At 39.7% G+C, this 13,115-nt stretch overlaps 1 protein-coding gene across 1 annotated transcript in view; it reads right to left on the reverse strand.

Moving 5' to 3' along the window:
• DYNC2H1 (dynein cytoplasmic 2 heavy chain 1) overlaps positions 1-13,115 on the reverse strand; it is a 376,760-nt gene that overhangs the window by 341,650 nt on the left and 21,995 nt on the right. The window contains exon 13 of the mRNA XM_052652274.1: positions 8,988-9,083. Coding sequence (XP_052508234.1) covers positions 8,988-9,083 — 96 coding nt within the window. The remainder of the gene's footprint in view (positions 1-8,987; positions 9,084-13,115) is intronic.

A 13,115-nucleotide genomic window follows, 5' to 3' on the forward strand; every position in this document is an offset into this window, starting at 1 on the left:
AGAGATGGCAAGGGTGAATGTCGACATTCTAGGAATCAGCGAACTAAAATGGACTGGAATGGTTGAATTTAACACAGATAACCATTATATCTACTACTGTGGGCAGGAATCCGTCAGAAGAAATGGAGTAGCCATCATGGTCAACAGAAGAGTCCAAAATGCAGTACTTGGATGCAATCTCAAAAACGACAAAATGATCTCTGTTCGTCTCCAAGGCAAACCATTCAATATCACAGTAATCCAAGTCTATGCCCCAACCAGTAACGCTGAAGAAGCTGAAGTTGAATGGTTTCATGAAGACCTACAAGAGCTTTTAGAACTAACACCCAAAAAAGATGTCCTTTTCATTATAGGGGACTGGAATGCAAAAGTAGGAAATCAAGAAACACCTGGAGTAACAGGCAAATTTGGCCTTGGAATGTGGAATGAAGCAAGGCAAAGACTAATAGAGTTTTGCCAAGAAAATGCACTGGTCATAGCAAACACCCTCTTCCAACAACACAAGAGAAGACTCTACACATGGACATCACCAGATGGTCAACACTGAAATCAGATTGATTATATTCTATGCAGCCAAAGATGGAAAAGCTCTACACAGTCAACAAAAACAAGACCAGGAGCTGACTGTGGCTCAGATCATGAACTCCTTATTGCCAAATTCAGACTGAAATTGAAGAAAGTAGGGAAAACCACTAGACCATTCACGTATGACCTCAATCAAATCCCTTATGATTATACAGTGGAAGTGAGAAATAGATTTAAGGGCCTAGATCTGATAGAGTGAGTGCCTGATGAACTATGGAATGAGGTTCATGACATTGTACAGGAGACAGGGATCAAGACCATCCCCATGGAAAAGAAATGCAAAACAGCAAAATGGCTGTCTGGGGAGGCCTTACAAATAGCTGTGAAAAGAAGAGAGGTGAAAAGCAAAGGAGAAAAGGAAAGATATAAGCATCTGAATGCAGAGTTCCAAAGACTAGCAAGAAGAGTTAAGAAAGCCTTCTTCAGCGATCAATACAAAGAAATCAAGGAAAAAAACAATGGGAAAGACTAAAGATCTCTTCAAGAAAATTAGAGATAGCAAGGGAATATTTCATGCAAAGATGGGCTCGATAAAGGACAGAAATGGTATGGACCTAACAGAAGCAGAAGATATTAAGAAGAGGTGGAAAGAATACACAGAAGAACTGTACAAAAAAGATCTTCATGACCCAGATAATCATGATGATGTGATCACTAATCTAGAGCCAGACATCTTGGAATGTGAAGTCAAGTGGGCCTTAGAAAGCATCACTATGAACAAAGCTAATGGAGGTGATGGAATTCCAGTTGAGCTATTTCAAATCCCGAAAGATGATGCTGTGAAAGTGCTGCACTCAATATGCCAGCAAGTTTGGAAACCTCAGCAGTGGCCACAGGACTGGAAAAGGTCAGTTTTCATTCCAATTCCAAAGAAAGGCAATGCCAAAGAATGCTCAAACTACCACAAAATTGCACTCATCTCACATGCTAGTAAAATAATGCTCAAAATTCTCCAAGCCAGGCTTCAGCAATACATGAACCGTGAACTCCCTGACGTTCAAGCTGGTTTTAGAAAAGGCAGAGGAACCAGAGATCAAATTGCCAACATCCGCTGGATCATGGAAAAAGCAAGAGAGTTCCAGAAAAACATCTATTTCTGCTTTATTGACTATGCCAAAGCCTTTGACTGTGTGGATCACAATAAACTGTGGAAAATTCTCAAAGAGATGGGAATACCAGACCACCTAACCTGCCTCTTGAGAAATCTGTATGCAGGTCAGGAAGCAACAGTTAGAACTGGACATGGAACAACAGACTGGTTCCAAATAGGAAAAGGAGTACATCAAGGCTGCATATTGTCACCCTGCTTATTGAACTTATATGCAGAGTACATCATGAGAAACACTGGGCTGGAAGAAGCACAAGCTGGAATCAAGATTGCCGGGAGAAATATCAATAACCTCAGATATGCAGATGATACCACCCTTATGGCAGAAAGTGAAGAGGAACTCAAAAGCCTCTTGATGAAAGTGAAAGAGGAGAGTGAAAAAGTTGGCTTAAGGCTCAACATTCAGAAAATGAAGATCATGGCATCTGGTCCCATCACTTCATGGGACATAGATGGGGAAACAGTGGAAACAGTGTCAGACTTTATTTTGGGGGCTCCAAAATCACTGCAGATGGTGACTGCAGCCATGAAATTAAAAGACGCTTACTCCTTAGAAGAAAAGTTATGACCAACCTAGATAGCATATTCAAAAGCAGAGACATTACTTTGCCGACTAAGGTCCGTCTAGTCAAGGCTATGGTTTTTCCAGTAGTCATGTATGGATGTGAGAGTTGGACTGTGAAGAAGGCTGAGCGCTGAAGAATTGATGCTTTTGAAGTGTGGTGTTGGAGAAGACTCTTGAGAGTCCCTTGGACTGCAAGAAGATCCAACCAGTCCATTCTAAAGGAGATCAGCCCTGGGATTTCTTTGGAAGGAATGATGCTAAAGCTGAAACTCCAGTACTTTGGCCACCTCATGAGAAGAGTTGACTCATTGGAAAAGACTGTGATGCTGGGAGTGATTGGGGGCAGGAGGAGTGGGGACGACCCAGGATGAGACTGCTGGATGGCATCACAGACTCGATGGACGTGAGTCTGAATGAACTCCGGGAGATGATGATGAACAGGGAGGCCTGGCGTGCTGCGATTCATGGGGTCACAATGAGATGGACACGACTGAGCGACTGACCTGAACTGAACTGAAGTGAACGGAGTAAAGAGACCTAGCTACAAGCAAAGTTTCTACACTTCACTTGAACTGGCAAATGGTAAGACAAAGAAAGTCTCTGCCATACAGTGACCTTCAATAAATAGCTGATGAAACTAAACAATTATAATGTTCAACAGAATATGTAGTGAATTCGTTCAAAAAATATTTACTGAGCAGTTACACACACTGCTTACTGTTGTACTGATAGAATATAAAAGTAAATAAGTTAGAATCCCTAGAGTGAGTGGCAAGGGGAGTACAAGGAACTTTAGTGTTCCTTTTCCTCCCATCTCAGTTTTTGTGCCCTACTGTGTCTAATTTAACATATGCTAAGTATAATTATTTCGCCCTCGTAGAAAACACCCTTGTACTGGCTTGCAGAACTCCATGCTGAAGAGTTCTGACAAAATGTGGTCCATGTGAGGAAGAAATGGCAAACCTCTCCAGTATTCTTGCCAGGAGAAGCCCATGAATATTATGAAACGGCAAAAAGACAGGACACCAGAAGATGAGAACCCCCAAGTTGGAAGGTGTCCAAACTGCTACTGGGGAAGCGTGGAGGACAATTACTAATAGCTCCAGAAAGAATGAAGAGGCTGGGCCAACGTAGAAATGACACTTAGTTGAGGATGTGTCTGGTGGTAAAAATAAAGTCCAATGCTATAAAGAATAATATTGAATAGGAACCTGGGATGTTAGGCCCACGAGTCAAGGTAAATTAGACATGGTCAAAGGGGAGATGGCAAGACTGAACACTGAAATCTTAGGAATCAGTGAAGTAAAATGGACAGGAACAGGCAGATTTAATTCAGATGAACATTATACCTAATGCTGCGGGTAAGAGTGCCTTAGAGGAAATGGAGTCGCCCTCAGTAGTTAACAAGGAAGTCTGTTGAATTATTTGGGTGCAACCTCAAGAAGAAAAGAATGATCTCAGTTCATTTCCAAAGCAAACTATTCAGCATCACAGTAATCCAAATCTATCTCCCAACCACTGATGCCAAAGAAGCTGAAGTTGACCAGTTCTGTGAAGAACACCACCTTGTAGAACTAACGACAACGACAAAAAAAGATGTCCTTTACATCACAGGGGATTGGAATGCAAAAGTAGGAAGTCAAGAGATAACTGGAACAACAGGCAAGTTTGGCCTTGAAATACAAAATGAAGCAGAGCAAAGGCTAACAGAGTTCTGTCAAGAGAATATGATGGTCACAGCGAACACTCTTTGCCAACAACCCAAGAGACGACTCTACACATGGACATCATCAGATGGTAAATATCAAAACCAGACTGATTATGTTCTTTACAGTCAAAGATGGAGAAGCTCTACACGGTCAGCAAAAACAAGACCTGGAGCTGACTGTGGCTCAGACCATGAATTCCTTATTGCAAAATTCAGGCTTAAATTGAAGAAAGTAGGGGAAACCACTAGGCCATTCAGGTATCAGATCAGTTCAGTTCAGTTGCTCAGTCGTGTCTGACTCTTTGCGACCCCGTGAACTGCAGCACGCCAGGCCTCCCTGTCCATCACCAACTCCTGCACTTTACCCAAACTCATGTCTATTGAGTTGGTGATGCCATCTAACCATCTCATCCTCTGTCATCCCCTTCTCCTCCCACCTTCAATCTTTCCCAACATCAGAGTCTTTTCAAATGAGTCAGCTCTTCGCATCAGGTGGCCAAAGTATTGCAGTTTCAGCTTCAGCATCATTCCCTCCAATGAACAGCCAGGACTGATCTCCTTTAGGATGGACTGGTTGGATCTCCTTGCAGTCCAAGGGACTCGCAACAGTCTTCTCCAACACCTCAGTTCAAAAACATCAATCAAATCCCTTATAATTATACAGTGGAGGTAACAAACAGATTCAAGGGACTAGATCTGGTAGACAGAGTGCCTGAAGAACTATGGACAAAGGTTTGTAATACTGTATAAGAGCCAGTGACCAAAACCACCCCAAAAGGGAAAAAAAAAAATGCAAGAAAGCAAAGTGGTTGTCTTAGGAGGCTTTACAAATAGCCATGGAAAGAAAAGAAATGGAAAGCAAGGGAGAAAGGGAAAGACATAACCATATGAATGCAGGGTTACCATATGAATGCAGGGTTACAGAGAATAGCAAAGAGAGATAAGAAAGCCTTCCTCAGTGAACAATGCAAAGAAATAGAGGAAAACAATAGAATGGGAAAGACTAGAGATCTCTTCAAGAAAACTGGAGGTGTCAAAAGAACATTTCATGCAAGGATGGGCATGATAAAAGACAGAAATAGTTAAGGACTTAAAAGAAGCAGTAGAGATTAAGAAGAGGTGGCAAGAATACATAGAGGAAACTATACAAAACATTTTAAATGGCCCAGTAACCATGATGGTGTGGTCACTCACCTAGAGCCAGACATCCCAGAGTGCAAAGTCAAGTGGGCCTTAGGAAGCATCATTACGAACAAAGCTAGTGGAGGTGATGAAATTCCAGCTGAGCTATTTCAAGTTCTAAACGATGATGCTATGAAAGTGCTGCACTCAATATGCCAGCAAATTTGGAAAATTCAGCAGTGGCCATAGGACTGGAAAAGGTCACTTTTCATTCCAATCCCAAAGAAGAGCAAAGTCAAAGAACATTCAAACTACTGAACAACTGAGTTCATCTGACATGCTAGCAAGGTTATACTCAAAATCCTTCAAGCTAGGTTTCAGCAGTACACAAACCAAAAATTTCCAGATGTAGAAGCTGGGTTTCAAAGAGGTAGAGGAACCAGAGATCAAATTGCCAACATCCATTGGATCATAGAAAAAGCAAGGGAATTCCAAAAAAAATATCTACTTCTGCCTCTTTGACTACACTGAAGCCTTTGATTATGTGGATCAAAACAAACAGTGGGAAATTCTTAAAAAGATGCGAGTACCAGACCACCCTACCTATCTCCTAAGAAACCTGTATGTGAGTCAAGAAGCAACAATTAAAACTGAACATGGAACCGGTTCAAAATTGGGAAAGGAGTACGACAAGGCTATATATGGTCACTCTGCTTATTTAACTTACATACTTACTGTATCATGTGAAATGCCAGGCTAGAAGAATCATAAGATCAAGTCAAGATTTCAGGGAGAAATATCATCAGCCTTAGATAAGCAGATGATATCACTCTAACAGAAAATGAAGAGAAACTAAACAGCCTGTAGATGAGGGTGAATGAGTGAAAAAACTGACTTGAAACTCAGCATTCAAAAAACTAAGATCATGGCATCCAGTCTCATCACTTCATGGCAAATAAAAGGGAAAAAAGTGAAAGCAGTGACAAATTTTCTTCAGCTCCAAAATCACTGTGAATGGTGACTGTAGCCATGAAATTAAAAGACCCTCCTTGGAAAACTGGACAGCTACTTGTAAAAGAATGAAATTAGAACACTTCCTACCACCATACACAAAGATAAACTCAAAATGGATTAAAGACCTAAATGTAAGACCAGAAACTATAAAACTCTTAGAAGAAAACACAGGCAGAACACTCGACATAAATCAAAGCAAGATCCTCTATGATCCACCTCCTACAGTAATGGAAATAAAACCAAAAGTAAACAAGTGGGACCTAATTAAACTTAAAAACTTTTGCACAGCAAAGGAAACTATAAGCAAGGTGAAAAGATATCCCTCAGAATGGGAGAAAATAATAACAAATGAAACAACTGATAAAGGATTAATTTCCAAAATATACAAGCAGATTATACAACTCAATACCAGAAAAACAAACAATCCAATCAAAAAGTGGGAAAAAGACCTAAACAGACATTTCTCCAAAGAAGACATACAGATGGCTAATAAACACATGAAAACAAAAAAATTCTGTAAAGATGTATAGAACAGTCTTTTGGACTCTGAGGGAGAGGGTGGGATGATTTGGGAGAATGGCATTGAAACATGTATAATATCATATATAAAACGAATCGCCAGTCCAGGTTCGATGCATGATACTGGATGCTTGGGACTGGTGCACTGGGACGACCCAGAGGGATGATACAGGGAGGGAGGAGGGAGGGAGGTTCAGAATGGGGAACACGTGTATACCTGTGGCAGATTCATGTTGATGTATAGCAAAACCAATACAATATTGTAAAGTAATTAACCTCCAATTAAAATAAATAAATTTTTATTAAAAAAATTCTGTAAAGCAATTACCCTTCAATAAAAAAATAAATTAAAAAACAAAAAGACACTCCCTGGAAGAAAAGCTATGACCAACCTAGACAGTGTATTAAAAAGCAGAGACATCACTTTGCCAACAAAAGTCCATCTAAGCAAAGCTATGGTTTTTCCACTAGTTGTGCATGAATGTGAGAGTTGGACCATAACGAAAGCTGACTGCCAAAGAAATGACACCTTTGAATTATGGTGCTGAAGAAGACTAGAGCCTGGACAGCAAGGAGGTCAAACCAGTCAATTCTAAAGGAAATCAACCGTGAACATTCACTGAAAGGACTGATGAAGCTGAAGCTTCAATCCTTTGGCTACTTAATGCAAAAAGCCAACTCATTTTCAAGATCCTAATTTTGAGAAAGATTGAAGGCAAAAGGAGAAGGGGGTGGCAAAGGATGAGATGTATGCTACAGATAGCATCACCAACTCAATGGACATGAGTGTAAGCAAGCTCTGGGGGGAAAAAAGATTTCTTGTCATGCTGCAGTCCAAGGAGTCACAAAGAGTCAGACACAACTCAGTAACTGACCAAAAAACATAACTGTTTACTTCTCATTATTCAAATCCTCAAAATAAGCTTTGTCTTTAGAAATATCAACAGATATAATTTTGAATATATTTATTATAGAAGAAAGAGTTCTAAACACTTGATTTAAAACATTATCTATGAAAAGGTTAAAAATAATAAAGTAATACCCTATTCTCAAAAAGACACTTGTAAATATGCACAGGAAAAATGTTTAAACGGGTATAGACACCAGACTGTTTATGAATGGCCAAGTCTCAGTAGTACAATACTAAAACATTTTTTGTTTTTGTTCACCTACATTTTTGAAATTTTCCACCATAAACTCATATTGAACTCTGGCAATAGAAAAAAATTATAATAACATGTACAATATGAATTATGTAACTTCTAGTAAATTTTAAGCCTGAGTACTAGTGTGCAAAAAAATAGCTAACTTAGCAGGTCTGACTGCTGTCCCTTAAAAGGTTTGCTTAAAAGATTGGCCCTTAGCTGGCATCTGAAAAGCTGGATTTTGCAAGAGTTCCTAACACTCTAATTTTTAAGAGTGGTTCACTGCAACTAAAGAATGTGGTTTATGCTGAACACTTGACTGTCTTCTGGAATTCTGGAATTTTGGCACATGTTAAGGAGGAAAATACCTACATGACCAGTAAAAGTCTTGGCAATGAGTCGCTAATGATCTTTCCTAGGAAGGCAACATCTCACATGTGTTACTTGTTGCTGGAGGACTTAAGCATGCCCTGGGTAATTCGACAGGGAAAGGACTCTTGAAAACCTGCACCAGGTTTACCCAGGCCTTCAGTCCATATACCTTTCCCTTTGCTGATTTTGCTTTGCATCCTCTCACGGTAATAAATCATAAATGAATTAGCCGTGAGTACAACAATACCCTGAGTCCTATGAGTCCTCCTATAAATCTCCGCACCTGGGAGTAGTCTTAAGAACCATGACACCAGCTATCCACTGTAAAAACAAGAATTACAGGGTATAGTCCTCTTCTACTAATTTTTTTAAATACTTCATGTCTGTGAAGACTAAAAATGTGTATTTCAAAAAGTGAACAGTCACATACTAACAGTTTAAAAACTATTGTGCGTTTTCCTAATTTCATATGTGTGGATATTTAAATAAGTATAAGTAAAGAGCAAATAAAGTAAATTATAAGATCAGGAGAAAACGGAAAGGTACTAGAGAATCTTGTGTATAAGGACCTCACACTTCAGTGAAAAAGTAAATGTAACAGCATATAAGCTAGTATAATATATATATATATTCAATTGATCAAAATAAGCACCAAAACATGTGAAACATTACAACTGTTTAAATACAGCTGTAAAAAATATTACTTATTAAAACTGAAGGAAGTCATTGGGGAGCAAACTATAGCCTTAGATCAATGGCTATGGTAAGCTCGGGGTATACTAAAAACCAACAAATAAGAAACACTTTACATGTAAAATCTAATTATAATAATATAAAAAGTCCATTTACCTTAATTATCTGTTCAAATGCTAAGGCAGATTGTAACATCATTGGTCTCTGACTTTGAATCATCTGTTGATCAATAGAATTGTAAAAATGTGCCACCTACAAAGAAAAATTCCAATTAGCAATAATTGATAATAAATATCACACTTAATTTTCAATTCTTCATTTTTAATTATTTGAATGGAAATATTAACCCTTCTCAAGTATAAAATTTAACAAAAAATTAGTTTATCTCCAATAGAGCATTTATGCATGTACTAACGTACAAAAGCAACAAGTGTAAGTATGTGCTGAGTTCCTCTAATTCGCCAAGTCCTGTTCTAGGGGCTGATTAAACAAAGACTATAAAACCTAGTCCCTGAAATCAAGAATTTCACAGTCTCACAGGGAATCAGAGGAAACCATTAAGCATGCTAAAGTGCTACAAAAACAGAACTCTTCCTGCAATTCTTGAAACCAATTCCCTTGTCAGTATATAACACAATGATTTATCCATTTCTCACACCAAAAAAATCTTTGAGTTGTCCTTAATTCTTCTCTCACATCCCATATAAGTAGAACTCTATACTTCTACTATAAGTAGAAGACTATACTCAAAATATATGTTTTGAACATATATTGAATTGAACCCCTTCCCCACCTCCATCAGTATCACCCCATTTCAAGCACCCTCATCTCCTGGCAAAACCAGTACAACAGTTTCCTAATTGGTCTCTCTTTCCAACTGCGGCCCGACGGTCTAGTCAAAGTATTCAAAGTAGCCAGAACAGTCCTTTAAGATGTAAATCGTATCTTTTACCTACTCAAAATCTTCAAATGAATCCCCAATATATTTGAGAATAAAATGCAAAATCCTAAAATTCTTACCTTAAAACTTGCAATGGTTTGTCAACACACCTAAGAATGAAACCTAAATCTAAAATCGTACCCTGGTACATTTTACACACACTGGCCTTTAGTCCTGCACAATCCCCTCCTGATCTGCACTGTTGCCAAATGAGCCTGCGTGTTGTTTCTCTAACTTTGGTGAGTCTTCCCTAAGCAACTCTCCACGTCCTTCATTCCCTCCGCCTGCGGCAGTCTTCCTCCAGATATCTGCATGGTTCTGTCCCTCATTTTATGTCACGTCTCTTACTACCTTTTCATTAAGGTCTCCCCTGGCCACTCTGTATAAAATGGCAGGATTTGTCACAATCCTCTTACTATGTTTGCTTTTTCTTCAAATATGTGCTCATCACTACCTTATACTGTATTACTCAAGCATTTGCTATTTCCCATAATAGTGTCACAGGTAATAGTGTCACATGTTTGTCACATGTTTGTTGAATTAATCAATGCAACAATAGTGTCACGTTTGTTGAATTAATCAATGAATCAAAAAAAAAAAAAACAGAGATACCTACAAGGAATAGTGGTGGACAAAAGAGGACACTGCTAACTCTGTGAGGGGCAAAAGACAGGTTCGGGGAAGAAGATCAGGGGACGCTGTGGAGTGAATTTAATTACGGACTTTAAAGACACTGTCTTAATTTTTGTATTCCCAGCATGTCACAAAATTCTTGGCACAGAGCAGGTGCTTAAAAAATATTTAACTAATTTTATAGCAGGTCACTTCTTTCTTCTAACATGCATAAAAATGTACTTGGTAGGGAATACTCACTCTACTTATTCTGTATCATAATAGTAGTTCCAGAAAAAAACGAGTCAGGAGAAACAGAAGCAAAATAAACCATAAAATTACAGCAATCTGGCCAGACTGTTAGCTGTCCAATATCCTACTGCATACTCCGCGCTCTAGCTAAATGCGTGCTCACAAGTAACGGTGTATCTACAGGGGCCTTTCCGGTGGCCCCGTGGTTAACAATCTACCTGCCAATGCAGGGGACACTGGTTCGATCCCGGGTCTGGAAAGGTCCCACATGCCACAGAGGACTAAGCTCGAGTACCACAACTACTGAGCCCACAAGCTCCAGAGCCTTGCTCCACGACAAGAGTGGCCCCAGCTGGCCAGAAACTGGAGAAAGGCCACAGGCAGCAACAAAGACCCAGCACAGCCAAAAATAAGTGAATAAAGCTAAACACAATAGATTCCCATGGTTGTTCTAGGAGTAAACATAAATACCATGTGACCATTCACTCATCCTCTGAGATTTTATTTTGTTACACTAAATACTTAGGATAGAGAAGTCAGTAAGCTTCTCAGCTTTTAGAATATAGAGTCCCTCTCTCTGAAATGATCATTCACTCCACCTTGTGCTCCTGAGAAAACATATGTATACTCTTTCAAACTCACATCAAACATCATCCCTCTGTAAAGATTTATCTGATACTATCCCTACCCTGGGCTTCTCTGGTAGCTCAGCTGGTAAAGAATCTCCCTGCAATGCAAGAGATCCCAGTTTGATTCCTGGGTTGAGAAGATGCCCTAGAGGAGGGCATGGCAACCCACTCCAGGATTCTTGCCTGGAGAATCCCCATGGACAGAGGAGCCTGGCAGGATACAGTCCGTCGAGTCACAAAGAGTTGGACATGACGGACAGACTAAGCCCAGCAGCACATCTCTACCTTACCCAGGAAAATAAATAAAAATTCCCACCTCTATTCTTTCACAGGACTTTCTGAATTCTACTTGTAATACTGTTGCTGTTTTCTAGTCACTAGTTGAGTCCAACTTTTTGCAACCCCATGGACTACAGCTAGGCAGGCTCCTCTGTCCATGGGATTCTCCAGGCGAGAATACTGGAGTGGGTGGCCATGTGCTTCTCCAGGGGATCCTTCCCACCCAGGAATCAAACCCGTGTCTCCTGCACTGGCAGACAGATCCTTTACTGCTGAGCCACCAGAGAAGCCCATCTGTAATACAGCACTCAGTCTCGTGCACATGTCATCACTGCATGAATTGCAGTGGGATAAATACGGGCTTTGGAGTCAGGGAGACTTGACCTCAGATTCTAGCTTCATAACTCACTAGCAGACTAGCACTAGAACACCTGCCTTACAAATCTGACCCTCAATTAGATCAGTAAAACTGGGAGTGGGGGTAAACTGAAATAACATAAATACAGTATTTACCAGAAGGCCTGATATTTAAGGAGAACTCAATGTTCAGTTTGCTTTCTCCCACTAGACCGGTGGTTCTCAACTGTGGATGATGTGCACCCAAGAGGACATTTGGCAATGCCTGGAGATATTTTCAATTGTAAGGACTAAGTAGGTGCTACTGACCAGAGACGCCGCTAAACATCCTACAATGCACAGGCCATCCCTCACAAAAAAAAAAAAAAAAAAGGAAAAAAAGGTAGTCCAAAATGTCAGAAGTGTCAAGGTTGAGAAGCCCTACACTTGAGTATGACAGTAATATATTCATTTTTATATACTCACTACACTGCACCTGGCAGTACAAGTGCTCAATGGATCTTTGTTGGATGAAACAATAAATGAGAAACTAAATACACAAAAGATACTGTTCCTGTCCTCTATTAATCAAATGAGAGAAAAAATGTAAAACTCCAAAACTACATAAAACTGTTCTAAGAATGACTTACACACTGCATACAAAATAAACAACCATCGATTAAAAGAAGACAAAACAAATAAAGTGTTGAGCTGCAAGTTAAAGGATTACTTGGAATTCTTCGACCAGAGGGAACAGGAATCAGTGCAGAGAGACAAGTTCAGAGGAGAGCCAAGGTTCATATTACCGAAGCAAGCATGCAACATGAGGGGGTGGGTATCCACCACGTTCAGAAACGTCAGCTAGGGCATGATTAAGAGAGGCCTTGGATACTATGCTCAGGAGACAGACAATGAGGTAATAATAGCTGATTTTAAACACGCAAATGATGTGATGACAGTGTGCTTCAGGAAGACTAAGAAAATGAACAAAAACAGAAACCTGTCCATCAGCTGGATAATTTTCTAAGAATCGGCCCCTAGCAGGCAGACAGAGGGCTCTTAATTAGAAAGCCCTTTAGGGTCCATGATAGCAACATGAAAGAAAAAAGAAAAAAAAAAAAGAGAAAGAATAATATTCTATTTTTCCAAATGCTTTGAGAATGAAAAGCAGTAACTAATACCTCAAGCTAATAAAATTCCCACATAGAGGATTACAAAGCAAAGTTTGTAATGCAG

Source organism: Budorcas taxicolor, chromosome 15 (genome assembly GCF_023091745.1).
Source record: "Budorcas taxicolor isolate Tak-1 chromosome 15, Takin1.1, whole genome shotgun sequence".
NCBI classification, from domain to species: domain Eukaryota; kingdom Metazoa; phylum Chordata; class Mammalia; order Artiodactyla; family Bovidae; genus Budorcas; species Budorcas taxicolor.